Source organism: Enhydra lutris, unplaced genomic scaffold, assembly GCF_002288905.1.
Source record: "Enhydra lutris kenyoni isolate GAN:26980312 unplaced genomic scaffold, ASM228890v2 scaffoldscaffold57, whole genome shotgun sequence".
Classification (NCBI taxonomy): Eukaryota; Metazoa; Chordata; class Mammalia; order Carnivora; family Mustelidae; genus Enhydra; species Enhydra lutris.
This window is the reverse complement of record NW_019154141.1, coordinates 10,077,796-10,094,541: the sequence shown is the minus strand read 5'-3', so window position 1 is coordinate 10,094,541 and position 16,746 is coordinate 10,077,796. Positions and strand designations below refer to the sequence as shown.

General features: G+C 47.1%; 1 protein-coding gene across 1 annotated transcript in view; it reads left to right on the top strand.

The window, feature by feature from the left end:
* Nucleotides 1–16,500, top strand: part of LOC111158107 (integrin subunit beta 3) — a 48,848-nt gene extending 32,348 nt beyond the window's left edge. Inside the window, exons 11-15 of the mRNA XM_022519953.1 lie at nucleotides 4,116–4,338; nucleotides 5,230–5,330; nucleotides 7,479–7,598; nucleotides 13,016–13,182; nucleotides 15,098–16,500. Coding sequence (XP_022375661.1) covers nucleotides 4,116–4,338; nucleotides 5,230–5,330; nucleotides 7,479–7,598; nucleotides 13,016–13,182; nucleotides 15,098–15,163 — 677 coding nt within the window. The 3' untranslated portion in view covers nucleotides 15,164–16,500. The remainder of the gene's footprint in view (nucleotides 1–4,115; nucleotides 4,339–5,229; nucleotides 5,331–7,478; nucleotides 7,599–13,015; nucleotides 13,183–15,097) is intronic.
* Nucleotides 16,501–16,746: the final 246 nt, after the last annotated feature.

Genomic DNA, 16,746 nt, shown 5'->3' with positions numbered 1-16,746 from the left:
GACTTTAGGCCCAAGGCCCGGCAGGCAGAGCCGAATGGATGGTGTGGATGGTGTCCCACTCCCACAGTGGAAAACAGAAGGAGGTTCTCTTTAATCCCTCTCAGCTCCCCAAGTCCTTGCTTCTGGGGTGCACACAGAGGCGGAAGTGAGCTTGGGCTCCGAGGGACTTCCCTCCTAGAATGGCACGGGGCAGGGTGGGGAAGCTCGAAGGTGAAGACAGTTTTCTTCTTTTCTTTCATCTGCCCTTCTGCTAATACTTTAAGTCACTGGTTCGTCCTAATCATTTCAAGGTTAGGGACCAACGCCCTTTTTAGGTAAAAAAAAAAAAAAATCACTGACTGATGGTAATTAGATTTTTAGTAGCTACAGGTTTGGAAAATATATATCAGAATATCTAGTAAAGTTAGGAATATTTCTTTTATGTTAATTTGTCTTTTCATTATAAGACTTGGAAAATAGTAAAAAAAAAAAAAAAAAAAAAGCAAGGCAATGGAGCCCATTTAAGGAGCCCATACACTTGGAACAGTGGTGGGAAAATTGTAAGCTCTGTTGTTATGTTGGCACTGTTTTGTTATCACTCTTGGCACTTTGTCCCAGATCTGCACTGTCAAATATAGTAGCCACATGTGGCTATTTAAATTTAAATTCACCAAGTGGAATTATAATGTAAGCAAAAGTTAAATAAATTTAAATTAAGTGAAAAAATGAAAACGTCAGGTCCTCTTTTGCTTAGGAACCATGTGCGGCACGCTGGACAGGACATAAATGGGCAAAAGCACCTGCCGTTGAGAGGTCCAGCCTGCCGATGCAGAATTATGATGCTGAGTCCTCTTCCCTGAAGGATTTTGAGGTTTTGTCCTTCTCATGACAAAAATTCAGTAAGATCTGGAGCCCCATTGGAAATCTCAAGCTGTTTTTTCCTTGCCCCAAAGACCACTCCGAGGATGCTTTCCCAGCTGGAAGAAATCAAACTAATGTGATTAAGTCTTTATCTGCAGACATGCTGACTCTTAGCAGCAGACAGGCAGACAGGCAGCTCTGAGTAGGGATAGATTTTTGCTAGGCTCTGATGGCTGAGGCTTGATCCCTCTTGTGACAGAAAGATGGAAGACATTTGCAAACTGGTTGGGATTGGGTTTTGGGTGTATGCTGTGGCCAATCCACAGAGATTGTAATTAGCTTCTATGGTGATCTAAACTATGACTCAGATTGGCTTCCTTTGCATTGGGGCTTAACGAGCTGAGCTCATCCACTCAAATGTTCACTCTAACATCAGTCTTTAAAAAAGTTTGATCAGAAAGGTAAATCTGTGTCATTCTAAAGCATGTCCACATAACAGAAAAATGGCTTATTTTTTTTACCTGCAACATTGTTTCCTTTGCTCACGCCAACAAAATCTGAGAGGGAGAGAGATTGGAGAAATGAATCAAGGAGATTAGGGGAGAGACAGAGAGATCAGGTATACACAGACACACACACACCAATAGCAGTTTGAATTAGGGGGTGAGGCAGGAATTTCGGCTCATTTTAATGTTTAATAGTACTTCCATCGTATTCAGAGTGCCAAGGGGAATGGGCAAGTTTGATGTGGGAGACTAAAGACTGCCCCTCGGGGGGCACCAGGGACAGAAGGAGGTCTACGCCTCCTCTGTGCCACCTCCTCATGGATCCTGGTCTGTTGTGACACCACGTGGGAGGGATCCCGTCCAGAGTGCATTTCCTTCGTCTGCTGGCCACCCTGAAGCCAGAAAACAAAGCTGCCCGGGTCAGCAGCCTGCTTCCTGCCTCCTACCAGTGCAAGAGCAACTTGTCCCCGGTGTGCTACAGCCTAATTCCTGGGGAAACCCCAGGCAGCTACTGTAGTCTCCGAAATGGCTCCCTCCCCGGCTTCCAGCCAGAGTGTTGTGTGCCCACTGGTTTGGGGTCTAGACCCCGTGGTGCCACTGTTACACTCTCCAGTGATAGATACTCAGGGACACACACTTATTGAACACCTGTGCCAGGCACCGAGTCCAAATGGGTGAACAGGGTCGTGCATGATTCCTGACCTCTCAGCTTGTACACTGGTTCATCATTGTCTCTCCCCAGAGCTGCTGGCCTGTGGTCTGTTCTTTGCTGTGGGGATGGCGTGCCGCGACTTGGCTTTTTCCCCAGCCTCTGACCTCCCCCCACCCCCCTTCCCACTGGGCTATGACCTTTATGGTTACATGTTATCAACACCCTGCCTCAGACAATAGGGAGTGCATCCTTGTCCTCAAGGGACCCTCCACCTGCCACGTCCATGAGCATAGATTGATGGGGCGCCCCCGAGCTGGGCTCTGTGCTGTGGCATTGTGGGATCGAGAGGCATGGATAAGACAGTTTTGCCCTGAATTAACTTACCTACGGACAACTCACAGCATGAGGCAGAACCTGCCAGAAGTGAGGGGTCCTGGGGGAATAGTTAGTTATACGAGTCCACTGCAGAGAAACTCACTGTAGGCAGTGGAAGCCTGGGTGGCTTCATGGAGGAAGTAGAATGTCAAACAAAGTGCTGGCTCATAAAGCAGGGGAGTGGAGCTAGGCATCCGCCCCAAAGGTCCAGCTGTTTAGGGAAAGTGGGTGTGTTCCCCAGGACCTGAAATGCCTGTGCCTCCCTGTCCCCTTCCCCTCCCTCATCTCCACCCCTCCCCTGCTGCCTTCTTTCCTATTTCCCTCCTCTTTTTTATACTTTCTCTTCACTCCTCACCCCCCTCCTCTGACTTCTCTGTGAACCCAGGCTCAGCCACCCTTTTGCTGGCGGGGTGCCCGTCCTGTGACATTACCACACTGTGGCTTCCTTCTAAGGGCTGACCCTGCCAGAGCTTGGGAAAGGCCTGCTGGCTCTAGCCTGCCACTTGACGCCCAGCCTCATGCCCCTCTGGCCTGGCAGTCCGTCTTCTCAAAGATCCCTTTATTTGGCCGCACAAAGGAAACACTATGGAGTTTCTGAGGCAGCCAAGGCCTCTGAGTGCTGCCAGTCCTCTGTAGTGTCGGCCTTTCCCTGTCCAGGAGCCGTCACTGAAAGCTGGGTGTAGTGGACAGTGTGGGGGCCCCCCGCTTGCGCGGCTGTCACTGGGGGGCAGAAGGCACCAGTGAGCAGGCTGTTTGAGCCTGCCTAGGCACCTCCCTCTCCTCTACTACCTTGGGGCTCTTTAGCTCTTATCAGTGGCATGGTTTTCAGACGAACTGAGGTTACTTCCCCCTTGCTCCCTGCCTTTCCTCTGATTAACAATCAGGTTTTTATTATTCATCCCCTTCTTCCTGATTCAGAATCCTTGAGAATGAGTCATCTTTTCTTCCGAGTTTGGGAGCCAAGTTTTCAAGCCTTGTTAAGTGATCAGGGGGGTGTAGCTCTGAGAGGTAACACCTGCATTTAGCCAACCTAACCCCCACCCCACGCCCCTCGCTCCCATTCCCACTCTCCTGCAGTACGGTGAGTGCATCTTTCCCACACTACGATAACACAGCACAAGGCACACACTGGTGAACGTTAGGTCTGTTTCCCAGGAATTTAACTGGGACACAAGCTCCAGGGTCATAGGGACCGTGCCTGTCTTGTTCACTGACAAACCTCCAGTGCCCACCCGGAGCTCAAGAAATATTTGTTGAGTAAATAAAACATTAACTGCCTGCCTCCTCTGTTTTAGATGTCATGCTAATCTCTCCTGGTGGACAAATTGATGTGTCCTGTCCTATCGTGGAGCTCACAGTCTAGAAAGAAAAACGGATAGGCAAGCAAATGGGCTCATCATAAGGGTTAAAATAAAGGTCCATGTAAGTGCCAGAAGAATACAGGGCAGGCAGTTGATCTGGCCTGGGGCCAATCAAAGGAAAACGTAGAAGGCCCTGAGTCCTCCTTAATACCCATCACGGGCACGTGTGTGATGAGCAGCTAATGGATTACTGAGCACTACGTCAAAAACTTATGATCTGCTCTATGTTGGCTAACTGAACATAAAAATAAAAATAAAAATGAAAAAATAAAAAGGAAGGCGGTGAACCATTCAGTGTGGTGCTCGCGATTGTGGTAGGAGGAGGGGGGATGGTGGGGATCCTCACCTACTGTCCCCCTGCCCCCCATTGTGTGCTTCCAGGTCATGGCCAGTGCAGCTGTGGGGACTGCCTGTGTGACTCGGACTGGACCGGCTACTACTGCAACTGCACCACGCGCACAGACACCTGCATGTCCAGCAACGGGCTGCTGTGCAGCGGCCGGGGCAAGTGTGAGTGCGGCAGCTGCGTGTGCATCCAGCCTGGCTCCTACGGGGACACCTGTGAGAAGTGCCCCACCTGCCCTGACGCCTGCACCTTTAAGAAGTGAGTGGGCCCTGAAGTGAGTTGGAGAGAGCTGGGGGCTGGAAGGAGCAGGAGGGTCCCCCAGGCTAGAATCCATCCCCACCCCCAACTCCAGGGTCTGTCTCTTACTCACCAAAGCTTTAGAAGAGGAGTCTGCTACGGCTAAGAGGCTTGCTTTCCTCTTTCCACTGGAAAGTTGGGGCAATGTTGGAGGGAGAGCCAACCGGGCAGGGGTCAAAGTAATACCCTTGGGGACTCCAGGTAGAGAAACCTGATCTCTGGGGGTGGCGTCCTGAAACCCTGAGTTGGGAAGAAGGCTAAACCGGGGAGTTTCCAGGGAACATCCCAGCACTGATGGTCTGATGCTGTGGGAGATGTGGGACTGCAGTTATGAAGGACAAGGATGAGAGAAGGTCACGGGTACGCACATCACTCATCTGGGGATCAGGGGATGCTCCTGCCATTTCTCTTGCCGCTTTAAGCAGGCCTGGACTCGTGGGTGTGCAACCTATGCATCTGTACCCTGTGCTTAGAAGGGCCCCACACTTGGTTTATTGCTTTGCTGGCCCTGTGTTGTAAGTCTTAGTCATTTTTGAACAAGGGACCTAATATTTTCCTTTGCGCTGGGCTCCCAGATTACATGAGCTATTCTGTCTTTAAGGCTCCCCAAACTTGATAGGCTTCACTTCCTGTCAGATGGGCCATGACAGAGTTTAATGAGGGTGCTGGGGCCCTCTGCCTGCCACGCCTCCCACCCCGAACTCCAGACTTGACCCTCTGGGCCCCCGGGATTGTAGTACAGGTGTTTGTTTTCTGAGGTGGAGCAGCTTTCTGGTGTATGGAGGTCCGAGTCAGACTGAAACCTTGCAGTTTGTTCCTCCCTTGTCTTAATCTCTGTGTCCTCTCTTTTAGGGAGTGTGTGGAGTGTAAGAAATTTGACCGAGGAGCCCTCCATGAGGACAATACCTGCAGCCAGTACTGTCGTGATGAGATCGAGTCTGTGAAGGAGCTTAGTAAGTTCAGCATGTCTCAGAGTTGTGCACACATACACACGCACGCGTGCGCGCGCGCGCACACACACACAGCGTCTAAAATTGTGAGTTAATCCCTGAATCTGTCCAACTCTCATCAGTAACATGGGAGAGTAATTCCCACCTCAAAGGCATGTTGTGTAGGTCTGATGCATGCTAGGCACTCCATAAAAACTGTCTTCCCTGAGTTCTCCTCCACTCTACTAGTTGGTTCCACAGTCCCTCCCCGATCTGCTTCCCAGCACCCACAGATTCAGCAAGATCCTACAAGTAACCTTGAAAGTATGCCTGATTTCAGGCAGCCCTAAATTTGCTTTCCATCTCATTTTACAGACGAAGAAACTGAGGCCAGAGTGACAGGCATCATTTTAGGAAGCTTATAAGCATTTATAGAGTTTACTTAACTAAGAGTGTTAAACAGTGCCCAGGCATACCACTTTGCTGTTTTGGAGGGAAACCTTCACCTTTATGGATTTGTAGCTAAACTCACTATGCTAGAGCCCTTCCTGGAATAAGGCAGATAAAAAATCCATTGGGGAGCAAAACTTTTGCTTGCAATTATTCTGGTTTTTACTTTACCTTGACTTAAAAGGCGATCATCTTTGCTGCTGTCAGAATGTCTGATATGATTATCTGGGTCAGCTAGGCATTGGCTGGTAGCAGGGAGATGGTAATCTCTCAAGAGATTACCATCTCCCACGAAGGCAGGAAACTTGTTTTTTTAGTGAGAGCCCCAGTAAGATACAACCAGTCACTCAGCTTCTGGCTGGGGGTGTTATAGAAAAAGGTCAGATCTCTGGACCCTTTGGCTAATATCAGAGGTGGGGCTGGGAGTGAGGGTAGTAATTTGGGGATTGAGTTTGAAGAGATGGCTTTTTCTCTGGAGGAGATTGGGTGTATGCGATGATTAACTTGGGAGCGGGGGAGACTGCTGAGAGAGATGTAAGGGCTTTTTATTACCTAGACCAGATGGATATCACAGGGTAGCTGATAAGTATTTCTCTTGCCCCCTCCCTCCATGCCATGATAATCATAACAATGAATGCTCGTTTATGTGGAATTGTATAACTTACAAAAGTTATGAAAGTGTCCTTCCATACCCATCATCTTATCCTTTTCTCTACAACCCAGTAAAGAACAACTGTAGGACTGTTGCTATCCTCATTTGGCGGATGAGGAAATGGAATCTCAGGAAAGTTACATAACCTGCGTGAACAAGTTAAGCTTAGAACTAAATCCGGAAATCCTCACCCTTTCCATTGGTATTCTTACACCACTGGTTTTCGGAAGGCTTGTTGAGTTCCAGGCTGTAGGATGTGCTCTGAGACTCAAGTTCTAGTTCTGCTCCATTATACACTTGTGGTGCGATTTTGGGACATTTGCTTAACCTCATCACATGTCAGTTTTACCCATCTGGCTTCATCACTGGAGGATATAGTGGAGCTGATGGAGGGATACCTGTAATTTCTCTGTCAGAATAAGAGGGTTCAGAATCAGAAGGGATGAAGCCTACAAAATGTGAGGAGAATCAGAGAAGAGGGGATGGCTCTGGAGAGGAACACTAGATCAGAAGTAGAAATGGAAGAAATATAAGGGCTGAGTCAATTAATTGTTACGAATCATTGGGCAAGCAGAGAAGGGAAAGGGAGGGATGGGAACACCCACTGTGTGTTTGGTACTGTTCACTTTATGCCATTGGGTTCTCTACCAGCCTTGTGAGGTGGGGTATCATTTTCCTTTTACAAATGAAGGAAGAGAGAGACAATGAGTTCAAGTAATTTCCTCAATATTATACAGCTAGCAGGTGGGAGAGCAAGGCTTTGAATCAGACCATGTAATGTGTTATGTCATGTCTCTTCCAGAATAATGAGTAAGAACCTAAAAGGGCTCATGAGGGACAAAATACAGAAGTGAGGAACAAAAATACAGAAGTGAGGAACAAAATATAGAAGTGAGGGTCATCTAGAGGTAACTGCCAGGCCATCTCAAATCTAGACATCTTGCCTAATGTAAGGCATAGGGTTTCCTATTGCATACTTTCTCAGAAATCCCATAACTGCAGCTTGGGGATGGCCCCGTCTTCCACAAATTGAGTCGTTTTTCATTCTCCCATCTTTTTCTCTTTCTCAGAGGATACTGGCAAGGATGCAGTGAATTGTACATACAAGAATGAGGATGACTGTGTCGTCAGATTCCAGTACTATGAAGACTCGAGTGGGAAGTCCATTCTCTATGTGGTAGAAGAGCCAGGTGAGTAAACCCTCAGGGCCATGGTAGGCAATAATTTCTACCCATCACTCTTCTTACACAGAACAACCAGGTTAAGACTGACCTTACAAGTGGTAAGTTAGGGCCTGTTGTTGGGATATGAGTGATATTTAAATACATATATTAGTGAGAAAGCAACTTTGCTAATTGAGGAGATAGAAAAGTAAAAATGTGGGTAAGGACAGGAAGAAGGTAGGGGGTGTCTGGGTAGCTCAGTTGGCTAAACATTGGACTTAATTTTGGCTCAGGTCACGATCTCAGGGTCATGGGATTGAGCCTGCACCGGGTTCTGTGCTCAGCGGGGAGTCTGTTTGAGATTCTCTCTCTCCCTCATCCTCTGCCCCTCCACCCACTCATGCTCTCTCTCTTTCTAAAATAAATAAGTAAAACCTTTTGGAAAAAAGAGGTAGATATGGACCCCATGAAGGGACAAAATATATCATGGCAGTTTTTGAGGTGACAATGTTAAGAAGTAAGGAATTTATTTTTTTTCTTTATTTACTTGACACAGAGAGAGATCACAAGTAGGCAGAGAGACAGGCAGAGAGGGGGGGGGGAAGCAGGCACCCTGCTGAGGAGAACCTGATGCGGGGCTCCATCCCAGAACCCTGAGATCATGACCTGAGCCGAAGGCAGAGGCTTAACCCACTGAGCCACCCAGCGCCCCAGAAGTATGGAATTTAAAGTCTAGGACTGTTCAGCACCTGCTCTACTAAAAGCTCGGTGGTTGCCCAGGGCAAGCAGCTTGGTGCTTCAAGGGAAGGCCTGATGTTTAAGGTCTTGACCGTGAGACATGGTGCTGTGTTTGAGGCAACAACCCAAGGTGTCCTGAACACTGAAAAGCTAGTGCTTGCTCTCAAGGCCCTCTGGAAGCAGGAGGAACTCATCTGTCATATGCACAGACCAACCACAGGCTTGTCCCCATCCAGTCACAGTAGATTTGTTGCTTCCCCTCACCTCCTCTGTCTCCTTCCTTTCGCTTAACAGACTAAGCTATGAATCATTAGAAAATATTTTCGAGTACTTATTATATATCAGCCAGTGGACTTGGTGCTGGGAATATCACAATAAGCAGATGTGGCACTCACAGGCTGGGGGAGAGGGACACGTAAATCGATAATGACCCTGTTGAGGGACAAGGGCTATGGTATGGCAGAGGGTAGACAGGAACTTATGGGAGTGAAGGAACAATGTCTGAAGGCAGAGACTAAATCAGTCAGTTGCTTGACATTCTTAACAGCTGGAGCAATTTCTTCAGATCTTCCTTCAGACCAGGGTCCAGCAAACTCTTTCTGCAAAGGGCCAGATGTTAAATATCTCAGGCTTTGCAGACCATGGGGTCTCTGCCATGACTACTCTGCCATTGTAACAGGAAAGCAGCATATATTTAATGCACAAGCTCAAGCATATTTACAAAAACAGATGGCAAGCCACATTTCGCTCCCAGACCATAGTTTGCTGGTCCCTGCTTTAGAAAAGTGGGTCTCAAACTTTTGTATGTTCCCCCTTTTAAAAAACAAAACAAAACCCGAGTCCTGAGCCCTGTCCTACTTCCATGAGCCTCTGTGTTCCTGATTAGTGTTCCTGGCAATTGTGATACACCCCAGTATTTGAGTGCCTCTGTCTTGGACATATCACTTCTCCTAATGAGCCTTCTCAGACCTCCTGCAGCACCCGTGTTGCTGCTTCGGTTGGGTGCTTCTATTCCATTCCCAGAGCAACTGTGCTTCCCTTAGAAGGGCCTTCATCACAGCATTAAATTGCTTTCTTTCGTCCCCCATCTCCCTCTGTAGATCACAAGCTACATGAGCACAGGGACTGTCTGTCTCATCTATTGTTATATCCATACTAGGCTCAGTCATCTACAGAAACTGTAGATGATAGCAAGTATCAAGTATCAAGATGATATCAAGTATCGAGATACTTGATAAATGGTTTTTGAATGAATTCATAGGACTGAATATGCCCAGGAGACAGGCAGGCTTATATGCATCTTGATACTTGCTAGGAGGATTTGGGCTGCTTGGAGAAGGAAGGGGGTGAAAGTGGGAAGAAGCACTGCTACATCTGTATAAGCCAGCGTGTTGCTGGCCCCATGGGTAGAGGAAAGCATGGTGCCCCCCACCTGTGATATTGTTCACCAGCCTTTCCCAGGGCTCTCACTTTTAGAAGGGAGAAGGAAGGTAAAGAAAGGGTCTAGCCTTTGTTTTGTTTACTAACTTAAGGGAAAGTTGACATGGGAAGGGGAAAGGGAGGAGTGTGGGTATGTATCTGGGGGGAGCGGATGTGGGTTATTTGGCCATGGCCCCCCAACACTTTCCCATCCACTTGTGTTAACACATTTCATGGATTTTTCTATACCCACCCTGTCTGCACCTTTGTCCTTCCTCATTTCAGAAGGAAGAAATTTTGGGTTTAACATTACTTTCCTACAACAGTCTTTGCTGATGCTTCCGCTGTATCACTTACCAAAATCTTTTGGCTTGGTGTTCTTAGACCAGAACCTATTACCTGGAGTTGTGGGGAACAAAGATGGTGCTAACCTGAGCTGGTACAAATAACCCCTGAGGGGGTAACTTTTCTGATGGAGACCCCTTCAGAAATGGGATCCCAGACCTACATTTCCTATCTTGTTGCCACGGAATTCCAAGTTATGCCTCTCCTCTCACCTCCCACCTCCGATGATTTTCAGGGGCTCTGGCTTCAAGCAGAATGTAGCACTTGAGGTCCTGGAGTACAGAAGGAGATTATTCTCATTCTCTTCCCCAACTCATGCCCTTGGAGATGCTCTCCCTGAAGGGCTGGGCCACTTCAGGGCAGTAGAGAGAGCACTGCCAAAGGGCTTGGCATTGGCTGGGTGGGGTTCAGCCTGCATGGAGTGGGATCCCCTGAGCTGGGTCCTCATCACTCCCAGATAGGGTTGCCTGGCAAATACAGTATATCCCATGCAATATGTAGTACATACTCAGGCTGAAAAGCTATTCATTGTTTATCTGAAATTCACATTTAACTGGACTTCCTATACTTCTGTGAAATCTGCTAGTCCTGCCCAGTCTTTCTTGGTTCCTCATCACTGTGGCTAGGGGAGCTGTCTAGAGATCATTTGATCTTGGCTTCTGTGACCAGGAAACTTGCCATCCACCCCTTTCAGGATAAATGCTTAACAGATGTTTTCCCCTGAAGATCTCTCTCTTTCTCTCTCTTTTTTTTAAGATTTTATTTATTTATTTGATGGACAGAGATCACAAGTAGGCAGAGAGGCAGGCGTGGGGGAGGGGTGGTGGTGGCAGGAAGCAGGCTCCCCGCTGAGCAAGAGCACGATCCGGGGGCTCAATCCCTGGACTCTGAGATCACAACCTGAGCTGAAGGCAGAGGCTTAACCCACTGAGCCACCCAGGCGCCCCTCCCTGAAGGTCTCCTGACATTCTACCTGTCCTGCCCATACTGACATGCAGAATTGAAGAGATTTTACTTTGAGGTTTGAGGGTCAGCCCTGTCTTCCAGAGAATTCACAATTGTTTTTCCCAGAAGAACTGGGACCCTTCATTCCTGGGAATTCAGACACTGGGACCTCAGAGCCTCTCTCCAGATGTTCCTTTAATTATAGACAGGTTATAATTTGGTGGCTTGGGAAATAGCCAGCTTGGGTTTGTGTTGGTGGTTGTTTTTGGGTCGTGTGCGGTGAGCGCAGTGTGTATGTTTAGAGAAGAAGGTGGGAGACAGTGTGGAAAGTGGGTGTGACATCCTCTCCAGACCCATCAATACTTAAATATCCAAACACCTAATTACATAACACCTGAGAAGTCACTGGAGTGAGGTCACCCATCAGACACCTGTGGTTTATGGGAAACAGAGCTCTGTGGAGCATATTCAACTTGGCTCTCAGAAGGGTGACGCACCTCTGTCCTTGTTGGTTGTTGACTCGGTTTAAACAGGAAGTCACCTCTCAATAGGGTTGGGATTTTAGATGATGAAATATTTTGGGAAGGAGCCCAAAATATTCTCTTGGTTGGCAGGCTTCATGGTCTTTAAGTGTTCTAACAAGGTCATTAGGTTCCCAGCCCTCAGGGATGTATGTATCTGAATCAGGGTAACACAAATGTCTACAGGAGCTAGGTAAATAACTTAGTGAAAACAATCAGATATAACAAGAAGGCCAGTAATAACGGTAGCTGGTATTTATTGAGCACGAGTCTGTGCCAGGCAGTCTTCTGAGTACTTGAAATATATTTAACTTAATTATTCTATATAAGTTTTAGAGTTCAGTGCTATTACTTTCTCCATTTTAAACATGGAGAAATAGGAAACAGACACCCAGAAAGTTTAAATAATTTATTAAATGTCACATAGCAAAGTAAGTGGTAAGCCAGGATTCGAACCCAGGCAGTCTAGCTCCAGAGTGCAAGGTAGCATGGCCTCAATGACAAGTTACATGTTGCTTCTCTTTAGTGGAGAAAAGAGGATGGTGAGAATTCTGGCAAACTATAAAATGTGTCCCATCTACAGGGGACAGCTTCTCCTCACATCTCACCAGGGATGCCCTGTGGGTTCAGAGTTTTCAGACCTTTTTATTTTATTATTTTAAATTTTTTTTAGTGATTTTACTTATTTTTTTGACGGAGAGAGACATAGCGGGAGAGGGAACACAAGCACGGGGAGAAGGAGTGGAAGAAGCAGGTTTCCCGCTGAGCAGGGAGCCAGATGCAGGGCTTGATCCCAGGACCCTGGGATCACGACCTGAGCCAAAGGCAGACATCTAACAACTGAGCCACTCAGGTGCCCCAGTTTTTTTTTTTTTTTTAAAGAGAAGAAGAATTTCGGGCGCCTGGGTGGCTCAGTGGGTTAAGCCGCTGCCTTCGGCTCAGGTCATGATCTCAGAGTCCTGGGATCGAGTCCCACATCGGGCTCTCTGCTCAGCAGGGAGCCTGCTTCCCTTCCTCTCTCTCTGCCTGCCTCTCTGCCTACTTGTAATCTGTCTGTCAAATAAATAAATAAAATCTTTAAAAAAAAAATAAAGAGAAGAAGAATTTGAAATTTCAGGGGAAGAATCTCCTGATTATTCAATGTTGCCAACAAAAATTGAAAATTTTTTATTAAGTTTTTATTTTAATGCCTGTGTAGTGAACATAAAATCAGATTTTTAATAAACACTTAGGTCAAATTCTGCCATGGGTGACCTGCTTATGACCTCTAACTTAAACCACTCGGGACAGATTATTGCTGTCTTAAAGATCAGCACCTCTTCCTTTAAAAAAATTAGTTGATGTGTTTTGTAAGTCTTGTTTCCCTTAGAGAACTTTCTAGTAATTTCTTACTTGGTCAAGAAGATCTATTCCTAGCCAGTTCAAGTGATTCCTGCTACATTCACAACTTTTTTGCTCTGTGCTCTCTCCTGACAGAGTGTCCCAAGGGTCCTGACATCCTGGTGGTCCTGCTTTCAGTGATGGGGGCCATTTTGCTCATCGGCCTTGCTACTCTGCTCATCTGGAAGCTTCTCATCACCATCCATGACCGGAAGGAGTTTGCTAAATTTGAGGAAGAGCGAGCCAGAGCAAAATGGGACACAGTAAGAGCCTGGGCTGGGTGTGTTCTCAAGTCATGGGTTTGAGAGGCTCGGGTGGAAGCTGTAGGTGCATAAGGGGGCCAGGTTCAGCTAGCCCTTGATCTCCCAGTTAGCCTCTGTTCTGGAAATTGGGAGATGGTCCCATTATCCTTATTCCTACTGGAAACCACCAATTCTCTCCCTACCGTGCAGTGACAACAGGCCACATCAATGAGTACTGTCTGAACACAGGTAGGGCCCAGCTCTGTCTGGACACTGATGCAACGAAAACGAGACTACTTCTCCAATTGAGGAGGAGAGGACAAACTTGAGAATCCTACACTGAGAACATATAATACATTATATACTGATGAAGTCCAAAGCATGAAACACAAACAGGGGAAAAAAAAAAAAAAGAAACAGCTAACTTTTGCTGAGGAGTCACCGTATGCCAGGAAGTATTCTAAATGACTTTTAGGTGTTAACTTCTTCCAGACCTACAATAGCCCTAGATAGGAGGCAGCATTGTTATTCCCACTTTATAGGTAAGGAAACTAAGCACAGAAAGCTTAAGCAGCTTGCCCAATTGTGGGAGGGAATTAAGTTATGATGGGAATTACTTTTTGGACCAACCTCTTAAAAAATATCCTTGGGGCATCTGGGTGGCTTAGTCAGTTAGGCATCTGCCTTTGGCTTAGGTCGTGATCCCAGGGTCCTGGGATCGAGCCCCTTGTCTGACTCCCTGCTCAGGAGTCAGGGACTCTTGTTCCCTCTCCCTCTGCTACTCCCTCTACTTGTGCATGTTCTCTCTCTCTCTGTCAAATAAATAAATAAATAAATAAAATCTTTAAAAAATTTCCTCCTTGCAGTTTATCCTGATAGAATTAAATGATACAAGCATCTACTGAAAACTTTCTGTATGCTTAATTTTACTGAGTTCTTCTTTGGCTCATTTTTCACATTTTAACTTTTTTCTGGACCTCTCAAACGGCTGTTTGACTCCATGCATGTCCAGGTGGAAGCTGAAAGCTTATTCTCATTTGCTGGTGACTTCAGGCCTTTGTACCCAAGGGTCCCAAGAAACTTCTGATGTTTCTGGTAGTGTAGTACAGAAATCTGGAAGCTCTGAGGCATGTGAAAATGTGTTGCAGTTCTTGAAATGACTCGGAAAGACCACCAGATCTAATGGTATTTGTCACTTTTTGTTAGAAAAAATTTTGGTGGGGGAGGTGCCTGAGTGGCTCAGTAGGTTAGGCCTGTGACTCTTGGTTTGGCTGGAGTCATGATCTCAGGGTTGTGGGATCGAGCCCTATACTGGGCTCTGTGCTCAACACAGTGTCTGCTTGAGATGCTCTCCCACTGCCCCTGCCCCCCAACCCAAATAAGTGAATAAATATTAAAAAAAAAAAAAAAAGAAAAGACCTTGGGAAACCCAGAGAGGGTTTATTTTTTCCTGCTAACACAACAATTTGTGGGTAGGGCTTGGAGGGATGAGATGAGAACAAATTAAAATTATTTTGAGCCAAAGCTGTCCTCTTGGTTTCAGCTACTACCTATTACATTTCCTGTCTCTGCTCACGTCCCCCAGCACGGTCACAAGGAAGGAAAAGTGGGGAGAAGGGCAAAAGAGAGAGTTCAGGAGAGAGGCAAGAAATGATACTGACAAAAAGTGATCCTGAAATGTTTGCTGATCCCCAAAAAGTAATAGGCTAGATTCAGCCCCTTAGAAATAGCAGGAGGATGATGTTCTACCTTCTCTCTACTCTTATTTCCTCTCCACTCCCATCTTAAGAGCGAATATGGGGTACAAGGAACATTAAGTCGTTTGTTTATGGTATATCCCAGCGAAGGGTGTCTTGGGTAGACTTTTCAGAGGAAACGTAATCCTTGTGGGTAGGGGAGAGCTGAGGAATTCACTGTTGCTCTGTTCTCTCCGCAGGCCAACAACCCACTGTACAAAGAGGCCACATCCACCTTCACCAACATCACCTACCGGGGCACTTAATGACAAGGACTTATCCTCAGATCACTATCAGGCTGTCCCAGAACTGTGGACATCTCTGCTGTCATGTTTACAGGGAACGATATCTTTGGGGCGGGATGGAGGACTGGGTGTGGGGTGGGTCAGAAGAACGTCAGTCAGTGGAGGCGTGGGTCTCTGTGCATGTGTTATGTGTGAGTGTGCTGCATGTGGGGGAGTGTGTAATTTAAAACTTGTGGTGTGTCCCAGGTAAGCGGAGCGCCTCAGCCTTCATCCACAGAATGCCTCCTTCAGGGATTCTTCCTGCTTAACCTGAGGGTGACTGACACAGCTGAGCAGATGTTCTACATGACCTCAGTGAGAAGCCAGCTTTCCTTTTCAGGATATTTTTTCCTGAGGAGGAGGGCAGAGCTGAACCTCTCATTCCAGAGGAAGGGGCCTTGACTCCACTCTGAGTTCATGGTTCCTGGGCCTGACGCTCAGTGGCTCTGATAGCAACTGCTTGGCTTGGAAGCCTTGTTGCATCATCTGGACCTTTATCTCGTTTCCCTTCCCTCAGGCTGAAGGAGAAATTGAAGGCAAACTGAACCCTCAGAGTTGCCTGTGCCTTTTGCCATCACCTCGATCCAGTATGGTTCTCTCATGAGGGGAGTTTTTGCCAGCAGTTCTATGGGGAGCGAGGATGGTAGGACCACTCAGGGGTCATGCACGGCCTGGATGAATGTGCCAGGGTCCCCCAGTTCATCATCATCACCCTTCAGATGGGTCTTATAGGCAGCTCTGCCCTGGTAGTTCCTTTAGAAGAAGTGTGTCACCCTTAAAACAGCATCACTTCTCTACCTTCGACTTCCACACTCTCACTGCTGTAGACATTTGCTGCGTACTGGGAATTTCTTTCATGACCAAACACTTTTCCTTCGGAGGGGGAATTGCTGTGATTAGAGCCAGAGTCTGGCCCCACCCTTCAGGCCCTCCGTCCCTCCTCCAAGACACCTCTACACCACCGACCTGGTGCTTCTGTGTGCTACGTCCATCCATGTGGCTGATTGCATTTATCTACCTCTTGGCTGTCCTTGGGGGAAGGAATTGTTCCCATGGGTCTCTGAGTCTGCTGAGCACAAGTTCCAGGTTTGACATGCTGGGCCAGTTGTATCAGCATGTGTGGCCTGTCCTCCTGTGGGCTGGGCAACCTCATTTTAGCTCAGCCTTTAATCTGAGAGGCCACAAGTGCAATTTTATTTTATTTTTCTCATTGAGACACCTGAAACCATGATGAGGCTTGCTTAATCTAAAGGAATACGTATAGAAACACACTTGCATTGTATCTGTAATTTTATTTGGTGGTGAGGAAGGAGAATGTTAAAAAAAAAAAACGATCTACACAGACTTGTCCTGGATACAGGCCCTCCCACTTGGCATCATTCATAGGAAGTTGCCGCCCTGTTGCTGGGTCTGTAAGGGCTCTCTCATCCTGGAAGCTTGTGGGGTCAGGCTCGTGGGCATGCTGGGCCTTCTCTGAGGAGGTGGGATACAGGCTCTTCTTTTTTTCCTCTCCATAGCTGTTGCTCCACTGGTGTTCACCTTAGTCTAACATTAACAACCACCCT